The 21,860-nt window shown below is 43.3% G+C and overlaps 1 protein-coding gene across 3 annotated transcripts in view; it reads right to left on the bottom strand.

Annotated features, from left to right (window-relative positions):
• Positions 1-21,339, bottom strand: part of TMEM131 (transmembrane protein 131) — a 115,735-nt gene extending 94,396 nt beyond the window's left edge. For all 3 annotated transcript variants that reach the window (XM_084844392.1, XM_084844395.1, XM_084844394.1), the window contains exons 1-2: positions 21,117-21,339; positions 1,296-1,357 (exon numbers count right to left, since the gene is read on the bottom strand). In XM_084844392.1, coding sequence (XP_084700518.1) covers positions 1,296-1,357; positions 21,117-21,282 — 228 coding nt within the window. In that variant the 5' untranslated portion in view covers positions 21,283-21,339. The remainder of the gene's footprint in view (positions 1-1,295; positions 1,358-21,116) is intronic.
• Positions 21,340-21,860: the final 521 nt, after the last annotated feature.

Below are 21,860 nucleotides of genomic sequence, written 5' to 3'. Positions count from 1 at the left end.
GGCCAATGTGGCTCTTCAGAGAGCTTGGTTGCTCGATGCTCTCTCTGGGAGGATCCAGAGTGGGCAAGGACAGCGGCAGCAATGAGCTAGGTATGAATGGGGGGGGGGGGACAGCTGCAGAGGCGGTGGGTGGGTGGGGAGGAGACGGAGGCTGGGGGCAGGGGTGGGGGCAGTGGCAACGGGGGGCACACCAGCAGCAATGGCAGGCGATGGCACATCTGCTCTCCCACCTCAGGTGGCAGAAGAGCTTGTGCTAGGGCTGCAAACAGTGTTCACTGCAGTGCCTAGGCTGCCTTGGAATGGAAGCACAGCTGACAGCAAGAATGAAGGAGGAAGTACATCCACTCTGAAGATCTCCCATCCTAGGACTGTAGTTGGTGGGATTCAATCCTAATTTGTCCCCTCAAAAGTATTTTCCTACCAGACACCTACCTCTGTGGAGGCACGTGTCCTATGAACTACCCTGGAGGGCTGGCACTGCAGCAGCTAACCAATGTTGTGACATTCGTACTCCTATTTTTTAACCCTTCACTTACCTCAGTTCTTAACGTCTGAATGTTTATGACTACCAAAGAGCATGTTCTTCATATCTCAGGGACGAACACTAACTTGCCCAGTAGCTACCATCCCTTGTCTCTGGAAAATTATGGCCATCTGTGATAGTCCTTCCAAATACATGTTTAGTAAGTAGTAACTTACTTTGTTCAACTGTCTTAATTCAAAGTTAGTGTGCACAGGATTCCAGCCTTAGCCGCCGCCATTTGCGTACGCCTTTTTTTTTTTTTTACCCAGATGTTTTAGGCTACGTAAAAACTTACGTAGCCTATCACGTCTCTGTAAATGCCCCCCCTGCAAATGGCGGCGGCCAGTCGGAAAACCAGCCGCCAGAGTCGCCGCCGCTGCCGGAGCCACCCGGAAGATCCGCTCCAGGTAAGTCTTGTCCCGGGGGGGATCCGTGGGGGGGCGGGGGGTGGCAAGCCGTTCCGCCACAGATTTCGGGGGGGCAAATGCACTGGCATTCGGCCTCACCGAGATCTGTGGCGGAATTCTCTGCCATCCCTACTTGTGGGGCATCAAAATAGGTTACAGGCAAAATAATAAGACACTGGGTCTTGCAAAGGACCACATGAAAAAGATGAGGGAGTCATGTTTGAGCTGAAGTTCCAACCCCATTTTTTCTTCATTAAGTGATAAATAAAATACTGCACATGGTAAAACAGGCTATTTAAAGGCATATGATGGCATACATAAGCAATACAGCACAGATCCATTTCTACTGAATGAAAAGTATTTACCTGTAATAAACCCCCTTCATCAAAGCGCAGAACTTCTATTATACTATCTGACTGGATGAAAGCTGTGAAACAAGAGAAATATAAATTAAAACCTTCATTCAAATCAACTCATGTGATCTATTGTTTAGGAACTGTAATGCTGCCATCCCGTTTCCACTCCACTCCTCACACGCTAAACATTTAAAATCCAAAGGATATAAACTTTAAAAATTTGTTAAGAACATAGAAGAGCTCTGCTGGGTCAGATCAAGGGTGTATCTAGATCAACGAGACAAATGTGAGCAGGAGGTCTACTAACAAGGCTTGAACAGGATGTACTAAGAGTTCTCTCCAGTACCTGCTATTCAGACATACATCATCTCTGAACACATCTCCCTTTAGCTATTATGGATAATAACTGTTGATAGACAAATGCATAAGAGATAGGTCTAACTTTTTCCAAAAGTCATCTGTGCTAGTGACCATCACAAATTGGCTGCTTTTGGACATCTAATAGTCCATTGTATATTGTTATAGGAATGAGCCACTGTGAGCCTCAGGCTTACGCACTCCCACTCTGCCATCTTCTCCTCTGCTAGAACTGCAAGAAGCCTGGAATCTTTCACTTCCATTTTTGATTCAGTGCAGTTTGTCATTTTATCTGAACCAGACAAACTGCAGCTAATCTTAACTATAGTTTGTTTGAAACAAGTCAACTTCAAACCATGTGCTATGATGATGATATACTGCCAATTTGGCAGCTTACAAAAGATTAAAATCTTTAAAATACAATATAAAACATAATATAAAATCAATTTAAAAACATGTTGGCTTGTTTCAAGCAAATCATAGTTAAGATTATCCACAGTGACTGGGTTAGCATGGTGGGTTGTGGGGCATGCCGTGAACTGTTTTGAATAGTCAACCCGCAGCGGGGGGGTGGGGTGCGCGTGCCATGGTTTGTCGTTTCGTCTCAACCCAGGTGCAGGGGTTGTTTGAGGTTTAAACAATCCTCAAATAACCCACGGTCTGTAGTGGGGTTATTTGAAGTTGTTTAACCCTCAAACAACCCTTGCCAACTGAGTTCAGATGACATGACAAACCATGGCAACACTCTGCCAGGGGTTGAATATTCAAAATGGCTCCCGGCATGCACCACAACCCACTGTGGCTTAAATAAGCCACAGTAGGCTGCAGTGATCATGTGAATCAACCCAGTTTGTCAGGGTTGGAATGCTAAACCATGGATGATAAAAAATGGAAGTGAGAGTTTCCAAATTCCTCCCCAGAACTGCAATGGAGGGAAGGTAATGCATGTGAACTGAAGACTCACAGCAGCTTGCTCCCATCACGATACGCCATGGTTTAATATGATGTCTGAACACAGCCGTGCTGACAGGGAATTCAATATGTTAATTAAGGGCACAATATTATTGAGATAGATGTCAGCCTCTGAACTTGGAGGCTGACTCCTATCCAATGCAAGGTGGATGAAGCATGAAGGGGATACTCTCCTCTGTGCTCCAGATGCCATACACTTGGGCTAGATGCACATTTTCACATGTCTAGCAGCGGCTTCGGAAAGGGGGAGGGAAGGGGCCCAGAGACCCGATAGGAAGCTGTCTAAAGCAGCTTTCGCGGTCTCCTCCCCTCCCCTGGGACTGCCCCCTTTTCGCCCTGTCTGCACTCCATTTACAAGCAGAGATGGCGGCAGCACAGAAAGAAACGCACCAGCTATGAGGGGGCAGGGGTGGGGAGTGCAATTTCTAGAAACTGAGGTCAGGCAACCTTGGTTCCCCAACACCAAAAAATCCTATGGCCGCCTCGACAGTAACTAGTGGCCATAGAATTGCTCTCTGTTGTTTCAAATATTACTCCCTTTTATATTTCTGAACCTACTACCAACTAATTTCAATTATGTGACCCTCAGTTCCACTATTAGAAAAAAGGAAAACTCCACCCACTTTCTCATGTCCATCCTCATTTAAATTAAAAAGCCCAAACACTTTCAACCTTTCTTTGTGGGCAAAGAGTTTCCAAAGCACTAATTCTGTTTGCCCCTTTCTGCACCACTTACAGTTCTATCCTTTTTGTGATGAAGCAACCAGAACTGTACACAGTATTCCAAGTGCAGCTACACCATAGATTTATATAAAGGAATTAGGATAGTGGTCATTTTGTTTGCAATCTCTTCCCTAATAGCTCCTTGCATGGAATTTCTCTCTTGCTCTCTTTTAACAATTACTGCACATAAAGTTGACATTTCCAATGTGTTATCCACCATACCTGAACCCCAAGATCATTCATTAACTAGTCCAGTTCAGAACCTATCAGCACAGAACCTGGTTCAGATTTAACACTAAACCTTGCTTGTTTAGATTAACTTTAAATAAAATAGAATTGAACTAAAAGATCTGACATACAGTCAGGGCCAGAAATATTGGAACAAGGATAACTGTTTTGGCAGTTGGCCTCTGTACACCACCACATTGAAGTTAAAAGGAAACACACCCAGATGGGAGCGAAGTCAGGACTTTCAGCTGTAATTCAAGGGGTTGGACATTCAGGAAGGACAGCCAGTGGCATACTCCCCCCCCCCCATTGTTGGTGGCTCATAAGTAATGGAACGAATGGCTGACAAGCAGCTGCATGGCCAGGTGTGGCCTGTTTCCTGGGTACCCCACGACCAATCAAGCAGATAAAAGGCCTGGAGGTGGTTCTGAGTGTTACATTTACATTTGGTAGCTGTTCACTGGAACTCCCAACATGAGGTCCAAAGAGGCGTCCATGCGAGTGAAGGAGGCCATCATTAGGCTGAGGAAACCAAATGAACCCATCAGAGACATAGCAAAAACAGTGGGAGTGGCCAACACAACAGTTTGGAACATTCTGAAAAAGAAGGAACTGGCAAGCTCCGCAACGGCAAAAGGCCTGGAAGACCACGGAAGACAACTAAAGTGGATGACTGCAGAATTCTGCTCATGGTGAAGAGGAACCCTTTCACAACATTTAGTCAGGTCAAGAACGCTCTTGAGGAGGCAGGTTGACATGTCATTGTCAACATCTACAGTCCAGAGACGGCTTTATGAATGTAAAGACAGAGGCTTCACAACAAGGTAACAACCACTGGTAACGCTCAAGAACCGAAAGGCCAGATGAGCCTTTGCCAGCAAACACCTAAAGAAGCCTGCCCAGTTCTGGAATAAGATTCTTTGGACTGATGAAACCAAGATTAACTTGTACCAGAATGATGGGAAGAGAAAAGTATGGAGAAGGAAAGGAACAGCTCGTAATCCAAAGCATACCACATCATCTGTCAAACATGGTGGAGGCAGTGTTATGGCCTGGGCATGTATGGCTCCAATGGAACCAGGTCCCTGGTGTTTATTGATGACCTGACTGCTGATAAAAGCAGCAGGATGAATTCTGAAGTGCATAGGGCTATACTTTCTGCTCAGATCCAGCTGAAATGCTGCCAAACTGATAGGATGCCACTTCATATTGCAGATGGATAATGACTCCAAACATACAGCAAAAGCTACCCAAGAGTTTCTCAAGGCAAAGAAGTGGGATGTTCTTCAGTGGCCAAGTCAGTCCCCTGATCTCAACCCAATAGAGTATGCTTTTCACTTACTGAAGACCAGACTGAAGGCAGAAAGACCCACAAACAAGCAGCAGCTGAAGGCAGCTGCAGTAAAGGCCTGGCAAAGCATCTCGAGGGAGGACACTCAGCAGCACTGGGTCATGTCCATGGGTTCCAGACTTCAGGCAGTCATTGACTGCAAAGGATTTTCATCCAGGTATTAAAGGCGATCCTTAAGTTTGAAATGATGTTGGTTTGTTCCATTATTTATGAGCCACCAACGATGGATGTGTGTGCATGCCACTGGCTGTACTTCCTGAATGGGTAGTGCCCCACTTTTGTCAAACCCCTTGAATTACAGCTGAAAGTCCTGACTTCACTCCCATCTGGGTGTGTTTCCCTTCAACTTCAATGTGGTGGTGTACAGGGGCCAACTGCCAAAACAGTTATCCTTGTTCCAATATTTCTGGCCCTGACTGTAATTATAATTAAAATAATTATCTTGGTGCATATAAATTTCATTTTTTTAGCTCTAGTTCCTGCTGGGAGTATCCTTAACAGGCAATAAGATATCTAATTCTAAACACGTAACATAATGCTACACTTGTTTATTTAGAAATTAAGTCCTATTGAGTTCTATGAACTTTGTTCTTTAGTAAATGTGCTAAAGATCGCTGCTTTAATATGCACATCACCTCAGAATAAGTCAATATAATTCTGATTTACTAATCTGAAGTCTTTCTGATGTCTTTCTTACAAAATAAATGTCTTTCAATACCATCGACCATGGCATCTTTCTGGATTGTTTATCTGGATTGGGCTTGGGAGGCACAGTTTTAAAGTGGTTCCGGTCCTTTCTGGAACAGCTGTCTCAGAAGGGGACTTCGGTTCCACCCCATGGCCATTAGCCTGTGGGGTGCCGCAAGGTTCTATCTTCTCCCCCATGCTTTTTAACATCTACATGAAATCACTGGGGGAAGTCATCAGGAGGTTTGGGCTGAAATGTCATCAGTATGCAGATAATACTCAGCTCTACCTCTCGTTTCCATCTGCACATCCCAGAGAGGCTGTGGAACTCTTGAACCAGTGTTTGGAGGCTGTTTTGGGATGGATGATGGTGAAAAAGCTGAAACCTAATCCAGACAAGACAGAGGTACTGTAGGCTGGGAAACCAACTACTTCGGATGGAGGTTTACAACTGGTCTTAGATGGGGCTGTACTCCCCCTGAAAGACCAAGTGCACAGTCTGGGAGTCCTCCTGGACTCTGAGCTAACTGGGGAAGCCTAGGTGGCTGAGGTGTCCAGGAGTGCTTTTTACCAGCTTAGGCTGGTATGCCAACTGTGGCCCTATCTGGAGAGAATGGACCTTGCCTCAGTTATCCATGCACCAGTCATGTCCAGGCTGGACTACTGTAATGTGCTATACGTGGGGCTGCCTTTGAAGACAGTTCAGAAACTCCAGCTTGTGCAGAATGGGGCTGCCTGAGTATTGGTAGGGGTGAGCTGATTAGATTACATAACGCCTATACTGCGCCAGCTGCACCTGTTACCGGTGCTTTTCTGAGCCCAATTCAAAGCGCTGTTTTTGACCTTTAAAGTCTTAAATGGTTTGGGACCAAGTTATTTGAAGATTTCTGAATTTCAGCTTACATTACATATGATTCGTTGTTACATCCAAATTCGGTATCCTGGTTTAATCCTAGTATGTTCCATTGTTCCAACCCTATTGCCTGCCTGGCTACTGAGGCAATAGGGAAAGCAACTCATAAACGAAAGCATTCATTCAGCTTCAAAACTCTTGCTAGTTCTTTCACAGACTCATCCCTTCCTCCCTCATTGTACTGTACCTGGGAACAGACTTCTTTCTCCATTCACCTCCTTGCTGACAAGGTCTCCCTCTCCTCCTTGGCTATCTAGTTCTGCAATAGCACCATAAGGGGGAAATTTGTTTAACAGGCACCACAGGTGATTTTACCCATACCTAATGGAGGATATATGTTAAAAGCACACTTTTGCTCTTAGCAAGTTATAGCAACACTAATTGTACAATCTGACCTAAAAGGCTCCCCAACCACCAACACCCACTCACATCCTGCTAAACTGTCTTTTATATCCTCAGGTCCTACGCTGTTGCTGACACCTGTTGTTCTGCTTGCTCACCAGTAAAGTTTTAGTACTGCAAAAAACACACTTCGTTTGTATTAAAAGACTGACCACAGCAGAAAGGACTTTTGTTTGTGGGGCTGGAAAGAGTTAGTAAAGAAGGCTAGCATACCATCATAGAGAGCATCTAGGAAGGGAGGAAAGGAAGGATGTTTTAGGACTGGTTTTTGCTTAGAGATCTTAGAGGAGGAAGAAGCGTTTGAGTTCCCTACTCCATTTCCACATTCAACGAATGGTAAGATAACTGGTGATACAGTGACACCTTGCCAATGCTCAGGCAATGCAGTGGGTTCAGTACAGCAGTCATGTATTCACATGGGAGATAGGGGCACAACAAATCAACATTAGGTGAAACAAATGAATGTTTGAAAATCTGCCAGCCAGATTCTACCATGTTTAAGCTATGGCTTACCACTATGTCTGAATGAGGCTGTGTCAACTTAAAGATTTTTTGCTCTAATGTACATTGTATCTCCACTGCTATTTTATTGCACATTCACCCACTTTGGAGATCCTTTAGGAGCTCTTTCCAAACTGCTTAAGTTTTCACCCATCCTGAACAGTCTGGTGACATTCACAAATGTAGCCACTGTACTGCTTTACCCCCAATTCCAGATCATATATCACAGAATCGTAGAATAGTAGGGTTGGAAGGGGCCTATAAGACCACTGAGTCCAACCCTCTGCTCAATGTAGGAATCCAAGTCAGAGCATCCCTGACAGATGGCTGTCCAGCCTCATCTTGAAGTATGTGACTAAATACACTTGCTCCAATACAGATCCTTGAGAGACTCACTAATATTTATTTATTTATTTGATTTATACCCCATCTTTCTACCAAAAAAATGGCACTCAAGGCAGCTTACAAACACAATTTAATACTTCCCTCCACTGTGAGAACTGTCCATTTACCTGCATTCTATCTTCTGTTTTTTAATCAGTTACAGGCCCTAACCGAACCCGATCATTTATCTTATATCTGGCAAGTTTACGTAGCACCTTTCCAATGCAATCTTATGCATGTTTATGCAGAAGTCTCACCGCATTCAATGGGAATTACTCTCTTTTAAGTGTATATAGGACTGTTGCCTTAGCAAGGGACTCTTGTCTTGTCATGTCATCCAAACGTGGGTGGCCACCCTCAAATAACCCATGCCCTGTTATTGAGGTAACTGATATAGAGGGGAGGGGATAAATGTAACATAAGTATTGAGAACTGGGAAGCTTTAACTCATGAGCATTCCAACTGGAGGTCAGCCTATATTAAAGGCGCTATGGACTTTGAAGAAGCATGAGTACAGAGCGAAAGGGAGAAACGAGCTCAGTGGAAGGCACGTCAAGCAAACCCTCACTGTGACCGCCTTCCACCTGGAAACCTATGTCCTCACGGTGGGAGGCTGTGTAGATCCAGAATCGGCCTTTACAGCCACCTGCAGACCCACTGCTAGAGAGTAATGTGCTGATTGACCTATCTTCTATGAATCTGTCTAATCCTTTTAAAGAGTTATCTATATAGACTCTATCTTTGGAAGACAATCTTACTCGGTCACGAGAGATTGCCATGATAGAGGGGATGTGGAATGATCTGAATATTTCATACCTTCTAATGCAGGACAGGATAGAATAGAAGCTAATGATAAGCATGCAGAGACAATGGAGTACTAATGTAGTACTGGGGACATCCTGGCATCCCCTTGACTAAAACTGGTGAGTTGGAGATAAGACTAGGGGGCAGCCAAAAGAGAGTGTTTTGATAATGGGTGGCATCAGTTATCTTCACATTGTTTAATAAACCTATATTCCGATACTGGCAGACAAAATTTCTAGATATGAAATGGTTGTGCAATCTTATGCAGGTTTACTCAGAACTAAGTCCCACTAAGTTCAATATGATTTGCTCCAAAGCTAGTGTGCACAGGATTGTGCCTAAGACATAAAACCAATGAGATGGGAGATAACCCTTGATTTTAATACTGAATAGCTCCTGGTTAGAGATGTGTTGCTCAGTCACCACCACCAACACTATTAAATTCTATATATATGCGCGCGTGCGCGCGCGCGCGTGTGTGTGTATATATATATATGTGTGTGTGTGTGTGTGTATATATATATATGAATGAAATTTCCCAAAAAAGTTCCACAGTTGCAATTTCAGGATGATATTTCTCAACAATTAAGGTATTGGTTAAAAAGTAGAGTCAGATGCTTCTCAGCTCCTGTCAAGCTTTCCACCACAAGACTGTTTAAGAGGTGCTCCACAACCTTTTTTAAAAGTTGTAGGTGTTAGCACCACTACTACAACCAAAATGGAACCATCTCTTTGGTACAGACATAGTTTGTCCCAAAATGTTTCCAGCACCTAGCAAATGTAGATGTCACGACAGCCCACTATGGCTTAATGACTGTATTCTAGTACTGCCGTACTCCATTCCTATTGTCAGTAACCGCAGCACTGTCCTGTAGAAGTTGTAACAATACTGATTTTAAAAACAAAAACACATGAAGTTTCTAATAGTGCAGGAGGGTTCCCAAAGCATGTGTCCAAAATAAAGGCACAAATTCAAAAGAATGTTACAACCCCTTGATAGTGTTTCAGATGAAAGAGAATACCACCAAAAATAGTTCAAAATTAAGCCCTGTTTTTATATTTACACTTAGCAGCTATGTACTTTCATGTCTCTTCACAAAATTTCTTTTAATTACTTTTCTTTAATTAGAATGCAATCATTCTTTGTCTCCCTCTCAGTATACCTGTGTTGAAGTTTTCCCCTTCAAACTGTCATGTTAACAATACAAGTTTTCATAACATACAGAATTTTCCATTTACCTCTCCTTTAAAATTTAAAAGGCAGTTGTTTTGTGCTGCTGTACAACTGCAGAGATCATTGTAAAATAGAATCATTACCCGATGTCTAAAACCTACTTCTCTAGATAAGATCTATCATATAGCTGGCATTGCCCTGCCTGGCATTTCCCCGCCTGCTGGTCGTAGAGAAGCAGCAGCATACAAAGAGAGGCTTAAATCTTCAATATCCAAACAACACCCTCTTTTCGGCCTACAACCAGCTCCTCAGAGATTAAAATCCAGGAAAAGCTTCCTCAAATCGAGGAAGACTTTGATGAATACAAAAGTAGAATGGACTTATGGAAAGCTACAAAGAATCAACACTGGATGGAACCAGCAGAGGAGCTGGCACCTGATTCCGATGAAAGCTGGGAAGTTTGGAAATCATTGAATAGACTGCACACGGGCGCAACAAGATCTAGAGATACTTTGAATAAATGGGGCTATTCAGAGATCTCCGCCCTATGCGACTGCGGAGATTTGCAGATAACAACACATATGTATACTTACCCTTTGTGCCCTGACCAATGCACACATGAGGACCTTATGATAGCGCGACAGAACGCAATTAATGTTTCTAGTTTTGGGGCAAGAGTTGTCTAATTTTTATATATTTTAGTTTCTACATTTTATACTTTAAATGTTATGTGTTATAGTATGTTTTTAACTGTGATGCTTCTGACACGAATAAATAAAACTATAGGTAAAACTTTAGAATTATTTTCTACCCTCACCGATGAAATAAACCATTTGAGTCTTATAGGACTCACCAGGCAAATGATATTAGAGGCTTCTGGCTCTCAGAAGTCCAAGTTTTGGGGAGCACGGGGTGTGTGTGCATTAATGTATGTAGTCCGCTCCCACTATGCATCATTATTACAGCCTTGCCATGCACACAACAGAACAGCACTATGCCCAACATTCCCAAAATGCGTTCTTGAATGGAAAGACATGGTAACACAAGATGGTAGCATGCAAACGTATAACGGCTTCTTTTATAGTGCAACACCATACTACACCAAGGACCGAAGTAGTTTCTCTGAAGTAAGTCCGTAACATTGCACTCTGATTTCATGTCATTATGGTAATCTTTGGCAGCTGAGAAATAGATATATATCAGCAATGAACAGCCAACCAACCTCACAGCATTCTAGCTTCAGCACTTTCTAGAGTGTATACATAGCTGTCTTAAGTTGTTCTCTTGATCAAGAAAAATGTTAGTCAGCCAGCCAACCACTAGGTTCCATTAAGTCCTCCATGATCTTAAGTTTCCTGCACCTTTAGAGTCAAAACTTACCCCAATTGGGTATCAAAAGTTATGTAATTTTTTCTCCTACAACCTATGCTAATTCATGCTTCATATTTTTCCTAGGAGAAAGAAATTAGTTCTGTGGCATTTCAACCTCCTCCTGCCATTACGCATGTGTGTTTTAGTTTAAGGGTTTCATTAAGAGAGCATTGTGATGAACTGATGTGAATATAGAAAAATGAAACACTGCATACCCAAATGATCCCAGTGTGTTTAAAAACTAATTAAATGCTACAATAGCTACTCTGTTGATGAAGTAGTTCCGCTAAGAAGATGTTAAAACTCAGTTATTTCAATTTATATATAGATGAATTAAAGGATAAGTGTAAATATATGATATCACAGGAATTAACATGACCCTTCCCAGCAAGCCCCTTCTGAAAAAAGTGCAGAAAGTGATGGTGCAAGACAGTGCCTTCTTGGTAGCAGCAGCAAGGCTGTGGAACTCAGACCACAGGGAAGCTTGCCTAGCTCCTTATTAGTTTTTAAGTGTCATGTGAAAATAGCTTTATTTTATTTATTGTTTGGGCTTTAATGAATCAATGTTTTCCCTGCTGATGCTTCTTTTGGCACTTTAACATGTTTTGTTTTTGAATATATTTTATACTATGCTATTAGATTTTCATCATTGATTCATCATAGATTTTCATATTTTTGTGGACCTTTTTTGGGTTGAAGAGTGGGCTAGAAATATCACAAATAATGACCCTGGGAATTATTGCAGGCCCAAGATTCTATCCCTATGTGGATGTACTCCTGTGCTACCAACAACAATCCTCAATACACATTTTATATTAAAACTAAATTGCCATTAAAAAATAATTCATAGTTTAATTGGGGTCTGAGCCAGTAGCAGATGTGTAAGATATTTTTTACAAGTCTAGGGGGTTAGATGAGAACCAGCCAATACTTTTCTTTTTTTTTTTTAATGCTAGGCCAGCTCACAGATTAACATCTCCGCCAAGCAACAAAGCCAGTTTTTGCATATCATATGGCAGAGTTCACAGAAGAGTTCAGCGAGTATTTTAAAACTTGTGGATGCTTGAGCAACACGTTCAACAGAGAAACACTACAAAGCACACATACTAGTGGGCGAGGCTTCCCCCTTCAGAAGATATTGGTATACGTGCGAACTGCATATCCAATCCTTAGCTGAGCAATTCCCTGCCTGTATATCTTGAGGAACACATTTGACTAACTGGAGTATACATTTCAAGATCAACAATGAATGCCAAGGCATAAGACTGAGGAAATGCAGTGAACAACCCCACTTATAATGGGAGCTCCTATATCCCATTCCAGATCATAAAATAATTATTTGGATTCAGCTTTAGACAGCTTGGCCCACCAACTCATCACCATTATCGAACACTGAATAAACACCAAGACTCAGGACTTATCTCTGATGGGGGTCCGAGAGGGAGGGGTTAACCTGCACACTAAATGAAGGTTATTCCAAACTCCCAAATGATCTCACACAGGAGCCTTATCCTGCTGAGCAGGATAAAGATATCTAACACTGTGAGATGCCACAGGAAAGAAAATAGGTGATTAACATAATAACCCACTACAAAGAATTAGCAGAACTCCTTAAAATATGTCCAGCAGATACCATAGTTATGTCAGTCCTATCTCATGATCAGCTCTACCCAAAACTAGTTAGCAGGTAAGTGTTAATAGCATACAACTACCCCTCTTAAATTCAAAGCAAAGACGGACCAAGCCTGCACAGGTTCAACACTTAAAGGAAGTGCCAGACTAGCAGGAATTCAGAGAGAGAGAGAGAGAGAGAGAGAGAGAGAATGAGAAAGAAATAGATATGGGGCAGTAAGTTGCTCAGAGAGGGTCTATCCAGTCACAGATTTAAGGCTGCTCACAAGACTATCCCAATGGTAAATGTTTCTAATCTAGAAAAGAACAAACCCAAGAGCCAAGTACAGCATGCAGACAGTTCATGAGTGGCTGGTCACATAGGATGAACTAAGTCATCAATATGGCTTGAAGTTACCTCTTTGAGATATCCAATCCTTGGGCAGGAGCTGCAGGGCCCCATAAGCCTGCAATACAGAGCTATAAAGCCATTTGTTCCTGCCTTCTCCTTTATTGTTGTTGCAAAGTCCTCAGGGGCTCAAGGCACATGTGGTGATTGGCCACCAGTACTCTAGGGGCTATTTCAAAGTCCCATATACATTTCACCAAGGTATGGTAGCGCAACATTCGAAGAGTATGAGCTGTATCTAAGTCCTCAGTTCAGAGCTGAAAACTCAGCCACAAACAAATAATCTTTGTATTCTGCCTATAAGCTTCAGCCCCAGTCCCTGGATATTATATCTGTAATATAAGCATATCTCCCGTTGGACAAGGGAAGACCTGAATTAGCTTTTGACCAGGTTTGCCTGTGATATCTTGTTCTAATTCGTGTCACTAATGAGATCAGACCCATATAAAGAACAAGTCTGAGGGAAAAAATGTGCCAAGTATATAGTAGTAGGAAAAACAAGAGAGCAAGAAAGGTAAAAAGATGAATCTGCCATAATTGCATTAGGCTATTTTCTACTACACCACTTTCCTTTTTATCACCACATTTTCTTGAATTAGTTTAGGCATGCATCAGCCTTTGCCCACTTCCCCAATTATCTCATTGCATACAGAAATAGACGCTGCACATGGGCCTTTTCAGTTATACAGAGGACTAGACAACATTGTAATTTAAATACAAGCAATGAAGTGTTCAAAAGCCTAAGCTTCAATACAGATGCTACTGTCCTTGAACATGAATGTATACATATAACAACTAGAAGTGATTAAGGCTGCATTTTATACATAATTATCTGTGAGTAAGTATGACTTAACTCATTTGGACATATTTCTGAGTAAATATGCCTAGGTTGGGGGCGCATGCATATTGAAAACAGGATAAAGTAGTAAGGAAGGAAATAGAAATGTAAGAAGTTATTATTCAGGCATAGTTAGTACAGAACACACACAGGTGGACTGTGGGGACCAGGTTCAAATCCTCACTCAGCCATGAGACTGGCTGGATGACCAGGGGCCAATCACACTCTCATCATTATCTACCTTATAGGGTTGTTGTGAAAATAAAATGAAGGGGAGAACCATATACACCAACTTGAGCTCCTTGGAGGGAAGGCAGGAAAGTAAAACAATATCTAAACAGCCTGAATAAACTCAAAAGCAAGAAGCAGGAATATGATAAAGAAGCCATATATTTGTTAAATCAATATACTAGTCAAGCATGCGTGTTAAATATATAGGGTTTAGCAAAGATGCTTAATATTCTGGTGCACAGCACAAGGCCAAGAACAATTCACCTGAAATGACAGATAAAACCATAAAAAGAGTGTGGTAGAATCAAGACGTATGGGGAAAAGAACAAAGGTAAGTGGGGAGAAGATAATTTATATGTGTTTTTTATACACAAGATTAGGATGCTTAATGCATTTAATGAGAAACTTAATGCATTCTGCATTCCAATATCCAATAGCTCACCCTTTCCCAACCTGGTGCCCCCAAGATGTTTAGAACCACAACTCCCAGTATTTCTGACCATTGGCCATGCTGGATGGAGTTGATGGGAGTTGGAAGTGCAAAACATCTGGGGGGGTACCAGGTTGGGGAGGCCTGCAATAGACCATGGAAAGCTTGTAGAAACTCTAACAGCACACAGAACACAACTAGGAGTGCGAATGTACTTAAAATATTACTGTATTGCAGTGTTATGGCTCAGATCCTAAGACACTAAGTTAAGGAGGTTCACAGAAGGAAAGTTTCCCATTTTCTCCTCCCCTCTGCAGTCCCTTGAAAAACCTTGTGGGGTGGGGTACCAGGAGAAGTGGGGAGATAGGAAACTATCATTCCATGAACTTTGTTAACTTAACTTAGGATCCAAGCCTATAATGTTTACATAAGAACGTAAGAGGAGCTATGCTGAATCAGACCAAGGTTCCATTAGTCCAGCATTCTGTTCACACAGTGGTCAATGAGCTGCCTGATCTTACATCCATGTCAGATGGTTCAGAATATTTCAAAGCCATACTGCATTTCCTTATGAAGCTCCTTATTAAAAATAATTTAGAAGTGCATAGTTTGTTGTTGCTATGAAAGCTAATGATATAAGACTAAGAACCCAAATACACTTGTATCTATATGTTAAGGTTGAGCAGCTTCAACTTGTTTCAATATGCATTGTACAGATTCTTTATTTAATGAGTTTAAGCCAGCATTCATTTTCTAAACAGTCTACCTCCACTCCCTTCTCTTTGCAAATACAATACATTAGGTCAGTATACGAAGGGTTAAACATGGCTTAAGCATATTTTTTTAATACCTGTAACTTAATATGTACATGAAATTATCATGTTACCAGATGGGGATGATTTTTCAGTAAACACTACAACAACATGGATCACAGGAAAATTACTTGTGAAATAGTATTATTTAAACATGGCTTAACATGTAACTAGGTCTTGCTTGCTGTTTAACTACAAGTGTTCATGGGGGGGGGGAACACTCAAAGAGCTGGCAACTTTGTGTTAATTAACTGTGAAAAACAGAACCTTCTTTTGATAATAGTGTTACTAACCCAGAAAAATGTAAGGAAGTTCCAAGGGGAAATCCTCACTACTACTTTTCAAAGAACCTGTGCTTAGCAGGATAGATTAAACACAAAAAAGCATTCAATATTTTTTATACAGAAAGTTGTCTATACATGAGACATTGTAAATTGTGTTACTTCTTTAGAGCATTACTGTTTGTATTGCCCTCTGCTGCCACTATGAGGTTTGTTTAAGGAGCTGTTACTGAAGCCAACCTTGGAGATTGGCTGGCCTGCTCACAGCAGCACTATGAGATCTCACATACAGGCCTGGTTTGCATGCAAGGACAATCTAGTGGTAGTGGCTAAACAATCCATTTACTCTATTAAACCCTGGGTTCTAGCTCTGGCTTGTCGGGGGAAAGGAAAGCCAGAATTCCAGGTTCAGACATCACATTAAACAACCCAGGGACATAGTGTCCCTGGGTTGTTTAGCCATTCCCTATAGCAGTGGGAGCAGTGACTAGCAGTGGGACTAGCAGTGGGAGGGCCGCGGTGGCTTAGTGGTTAAGACGCTGAACTGCAGACCGGAAGGTCGGCAGGTCAGCAGTTCGAGACCCGAGTGCTGCGTGACGGAGTGAGCTCCCGTCTTCGGTCCCAGCTCCTGCCAACCTAGCAGTTCGAAAGCAAGAAATTGCAAGTAGATAAATAGGTACCGCTTCAGCGGGAAAGGTAACAGCGTTCCGTGCACCTCGGTGTTCAGTCATGCCGGCCACATGACCACGGAAGTGTCTTCGGACAGCGCTGGCTCTTCGGCTTAGAAACGGGGATGAGCACCGCACCCTAGAGTCGGACACGACTGGTTGGGGACACCTTTACTTTTTTATAGCAGTGGGAGCAATCGAGTGCAGGGACTAGCACACTGGCTCATTCATGACTACCCGGGGTTTGTTGTCTGTGAACCAGGCCACTGCGTGGTTTGGGTACAGATTGGATGTATCCCTCAAGCTCACAAGAGATACTGCTTTCTTCTGTGGGAAGTGGTTATGCCATATTCAACCGTTACATTAAGTGGACCTTCTTCCTTTCTAACATTGCTGTTGACAGTAGACTACTAACATTTGTGCATCTTCCTTATCGATTGTCTGAAAGATTAACTATTGGTTTCAGACCACAAGGAGGAATGCTAGGAGGAGTGACTGGAGGCCACAGATGGATAGGTAGAGGGGGCCAATAAAGAGCTTCCACCAGCACCATTAAGGCAGATAGGTCCTACACAGCACCTTTGTTCCCAAGCCATTCATGAGGGAGCTGTAGACTTGCTCTTGAACTCCCCCCCCCAGATAGACAGACTAGCCCAGCTATTTTATTTCTAATAAGCAGCTTACTATTTTGAAGACTGCAGTTTGTCCAGCTAGCTGTTTTCTTTTGTGAAAGCAAGGTGCAGTTATCTAGGATATATTGTACTTGACAGAGGAGTACTTCCTTTGAAATCTGATCTTTTGTGAAGATACTGTTCACACAAAAAAGTACATTAAGAATAAGCTGGGTTTATAGGAACCACAACATGTGGGGCAAGCAGTACAGCATAACAAATATGACACCCCAGCCTGGTTTCAGATGAGTTAGTTGCCTGGCCCCTTTCCTCTCCCCCACTGCACGTAAAAGCGGTACTCCTATGTTCTCCTGGCCCACCTAGTTTTTGTTTCTCTTTGGTGTTGCTTGTTTCCCCCTCCCACTGCACTTTCTCACTCCTCTTTTATAATAGGAGGGAAAAATCCAACCAGAGTAATCTGTTGCATTTAGCAACACTATGGTGGCTGCTGGGAGGGCCATGAGTAAACAGGCAGCAAGAAGAGAAGTGGGCATGCTTCTGTGCTTGCCACTTGGCTGTATGCCTGAGGGCAAATGCTATTCCATGCAGATAACCAGTCTAGTGGCAAACTGCCAGGCTGGAACACAAATAGGTATTCGCACTGCAAACCCAGCAAAATTGTTTAGCTAGCAAGACATAGCACAGCCAGAACATCTGTATGCACTTGCCTGTCTAAACCACAACTACAACTTTCACATACTCTGCAAAAGTGAAAAACTTAGATGATTATTTTTTCAAATGACAATTAAGAAAGCAAGGGAAAGTGATACAATTTTATGTAATGCTTGTTTAAGTGTTTCAGAACAATATTTGTAAATTACAATTTGAGAAAATTACCATTTCAGCTTTGTGATCAAACCAAAACTTAGTTGGTGAACATATATACAATGTTTCTGACTAGAAGACACATATCCTGTTTGCAGGCCCAGGCTACCTAAAATTTCCCAGTGTTCATGACACACAAGTACAGGCCAAAGAACTTCCATTGCAAATAAAAAGTAAAACTCCTAATCATGACTCAAGCATAAACACTTATCTTTCAGCCCACTAACAGTCACAATCAGGTGTTACTTCTAAAACATGAAATATACTGACAAAGCAGTAAAATTTAGCTGCTTTTCAAGTCACATAGGACCAGAAAAGTTCAACACTGCACTGAGTAAAAGAGTCTTCTATGAAGTCTGATTAACAACAGCAGCAACTGCTAAATAGTTAAACCTTTAGTTACATGCAATCTTCCTCTTTCTGTTATGAAGGCAGTGACCACCTTAACCAAAAAAGTTAACCCAGTCTCCATACTACCTTTTATTATGTGCATAATTTTAAAAGTCCAGATCTAAGATACGACTCTAAAGAGGTTCTAAAACTGGAAAGCTACCAATTTCCTAAAAGCTCATACTTGAAACAACATTTAAGAACTGAGATCCTAACACAGGTAGCTCCTACTATGTAGTCACCACCACAGCAGACATCAGTCAAGGATTAGACTGAAAGCGATGAACTGCCAAGCCACAAGAACAGGGGCACATGTCTTGCAGGAAAACAAGCAGTCTGTTGATGGCAATACACCTGAATTAGTTGAAGAAGCTAATACCTTTCCTCTATCTTCTAAAGGGTTGTGAAAGATTGGTGGCAAGATAACAGCCAGAAAGCTCAACACTATTGCAGAAGAATCAAGGCACAGTAGGTCAGAACCGAAGATGATACAAAGTAACCATGTGTAAGCAAGCAGAGGATCGAAGATCCTTCTCAGAGTTCAGCTTGCCTTGGAAAAACAGAGGCACTGGGGAGGTTGCACATAGCTACTCAAATGTAGATACACAGGTAGAAAGAGTAACTCTCACAGTCATTATAAATAACAAGCACCATGTCAAGTCCTCAGAACAATTATTTTCCTCCTTTGGATACTGAAAGCACCAAACAATTTGTAGGCTTGGGAACTACCAGAGAATCAGAGAGTAGACTAACTGAACAAATCAGAAAAAAATATCAATGACATTGCCAGACTAACTGCTGACCTTGCAAGTTCTAGCTATACACAAAGGCAATTTTTAAACAGGGTGAAGCAGCAAAATCTCTACACAAAGTCTATATACAAACCACTGAAAAGATAATGGCAATTCTCCTTGGGCTCTATAAACTATGCAACCAGAAAAGAAAGTTCAGCACATTGTGATATTTTGATAATTCTTAAACGACACTGGTCAATACAGTGTTCAACTCAGCTTGATTAGTTTCTGTGTCAAACCAAAGTTAAGGAGGTTGGTTTTCAGAAATTCTACCTGCGCTCACACAATGTGGGTTTGAATGCCTACTCTTAATGTTTCCTTCACAAACCTACTATACATTGCCTTAAGTTATCAGGAAGATGGCTCACATTTAGTAGTTTATTTGATATGTCCCTCCTCCAAGGACACCTGTTATCATTTTCCTTCAGTGGCTAGAACCCCTGGCTTAAAGCCACTTTTCTGCTGCCCTTCAGTGTGCTCTAGTGAACAGCTCCAATGCTTAGCTGCCCAAAGACCATCGCTAAAACATTTATTTGGCCATGAAGGAGAGGTGACGTAAAACTTCAAAGTGGTACTCAAAACTAAAGATATACTGAAAAATGTGAATTGCCTGATATGTCTTGATAAATAAATCTTCAGGGGCACCATAGAAATATATTAAATTAAATAAAAATGCTAAAGTTATATACATTCCTAGAGATTTTCAAAACCACTTGTATATATCAATATATCTTTATATGGTACCAGTTTGAGGCTGGGGAGAGGGGTTCATGCACTCTGATGTTGCCCCTCCTTTCTTTTTGCTCCTGGAACAATCAGCAAACAAAGCCAATGCAACTTTATATAAAGCTGCGTAAGAGTTACTATACTTTATACATTAACTTCTCAATCTAAAACACTCTAAGAGTTTCTGAAAAAAACACACGCACACATCATTACAACCAGGCAGGCATCATCTCCACCCCCCAACGCTTTAAAAGGATGCCAAAATTTTTTTTTAGTGTGCACATTGTTGTTTTTTAAATGTGGTGATGTCCAGGAACCTCAGCAGGCTTTCTTCTTTTTTTTTTTTTAAAGTGCTACCCAGCGGGGCAAAGTACAATCTGACAGGGGCTCAGGGTGGCCAGGAGAAATATTTTAGAGAGGAGCATTTTTAAACAAACAAGCCAGGTCCAACCTTGGCTGTGGATGGTGCAGTCTCTGTTCTTGCCTTTGGGGGATCAAGCAAAGTGTACTAGCGTTCCTTTTCTATCCTCAAAGTAAAACAGGATTAAAACAGCAACTTTACTCCATTATCAAATGCATTTGGGATGAGCAGGGCCAAACAAGCAGAGAGCTTCGGCAGTTGCCACATCTGTGCCCGGCCACAAAGCGGGGAGAGCCAGGCCCAGCTGTGGCAGGTCCTGAGCCGGGTGGAGCGGATAACAGGGCCGGCCGGTGAGTTGGCAGCCCGGCTGGGAGGGGACGAGACAGAGCAAGGGCACCAAGAAAAGGAAAGGATGGGAAATATCTGACGGGAGCTGTTGAGAGACCAGCGAGAAGGGAGGGTGGGACCGTGTGTGAGGACATATCAGCAAATGACTTTAGAGAATAGCAGGGAAATATTCAGAAACTTCACTATCGTTTTCTTTTGAAAAGAAGGGGGGAAGAAAAATAATAATCAATGCTAGCAATATTGACGCTATGCTGATGGAAATATCGGGTACGTGGCTCAGGGTCCCGTGAGGGTGACCAGGAAGGGAGCACTGAACAATCAACCGAAGCAGCGGGCAAGGAGGTGTATAAGGGAAGCGAGAAGGGGGAGAAACCGCGCAGATGCCCGGGAATTCAGCACACGGGGCATCTAGCCACCCGGGGCGAGGGGAGCAGAGCGGAGGGGGGAATCTGAGGGCGGTACACGAGAGCGTGGCTATCGTGAGGGGAGCGCTCCTGTGAAATGCCCGCGGCCGCCCGGGCTAAGGGGTGCCCGTGAGGGAGGCGCCCCCCGCTCGCGTCTACCTCACCTTCTTTCTCGGCCCGGGCCGCGTTCAGGAGCAGCGCGACCAGCAGCCGCAGCGCTCCTCCGAGCCAGGGGCCCGTCGCCGCCGCCGCTGGGATCTCGGTTGCAGGAAGGGAGGACCCGGAGGAGCGAGAGGTCGCTTCCCGCTTCAGCGCCGCCGCCGCCGCCATCAGGCTGCTCCTGCCGCTACTACTATTCCTGCCTCAGCTACTGAGAATTCCGTATCCGTCTGAGAGGGCCCTGTTTGGCCCGGAGGGTGCGCGAGGCGGGTCTCGCCGCGTCTTTCTCCTCCCTCTCGCTCTCCCCCGCTCTCGTTGGGGCGCGTGCCGGAGTCAGCCGCGGCAGTGGCGCTGGCGCCCGGCGCGCGCACCTCCCGCGCGCGCGCGCCGCCCCCGCCCCCGCCCCCCGCGCGCGCCCGCCCGCCCGCCCGCCGACACCAGGGTGAAGGGGGCGTGCTCCACTCATACCCGCCCACCGCCCGTGAGCGGACAAAAAAGTCCGCCGTAGAAATGTTGCCATCTTGGATAAGGGCATGAACAGGTCCATTTTTTTTCCATTAACGCCGTAGGGGTGTCCTTCGATTCGTCTTCAAGAACAGGAAGCTCTAGAAACTCCGCCATCTTTCGTAAGGGCACGAACGTCCCGGTTTAGCGTGGGGCGCTTCGCTTGTGTCTCAAACATGCTTTCTGCTGAGCTTGACTGACGTTGTATTTACGCTTTCAGGGCCCTCCCGAAATCCGACAGCTTC

The sequence above is a fragment of the Heloderma suspectum genome, chromosome 3 (assembly GCF_057233095.1).
Source record: "Heloderma suspectum isolate Gila_16-S chromosome 3, 16-S_ref, whole genome shotgun sequence".
Classification (NCBI taxonomy): domain Eukaryota; kingdom Metazoa; phylum Chordata; class Lepidosauria; order Squamata; family Helodermatidae; genus Heloderma; species Heloderma suspectum.
The sequence above is the reverse complement of the archived record's forward strand: the minus strand, read 5'-3'. Positions and strand labels throughout refer to the sequence as shown.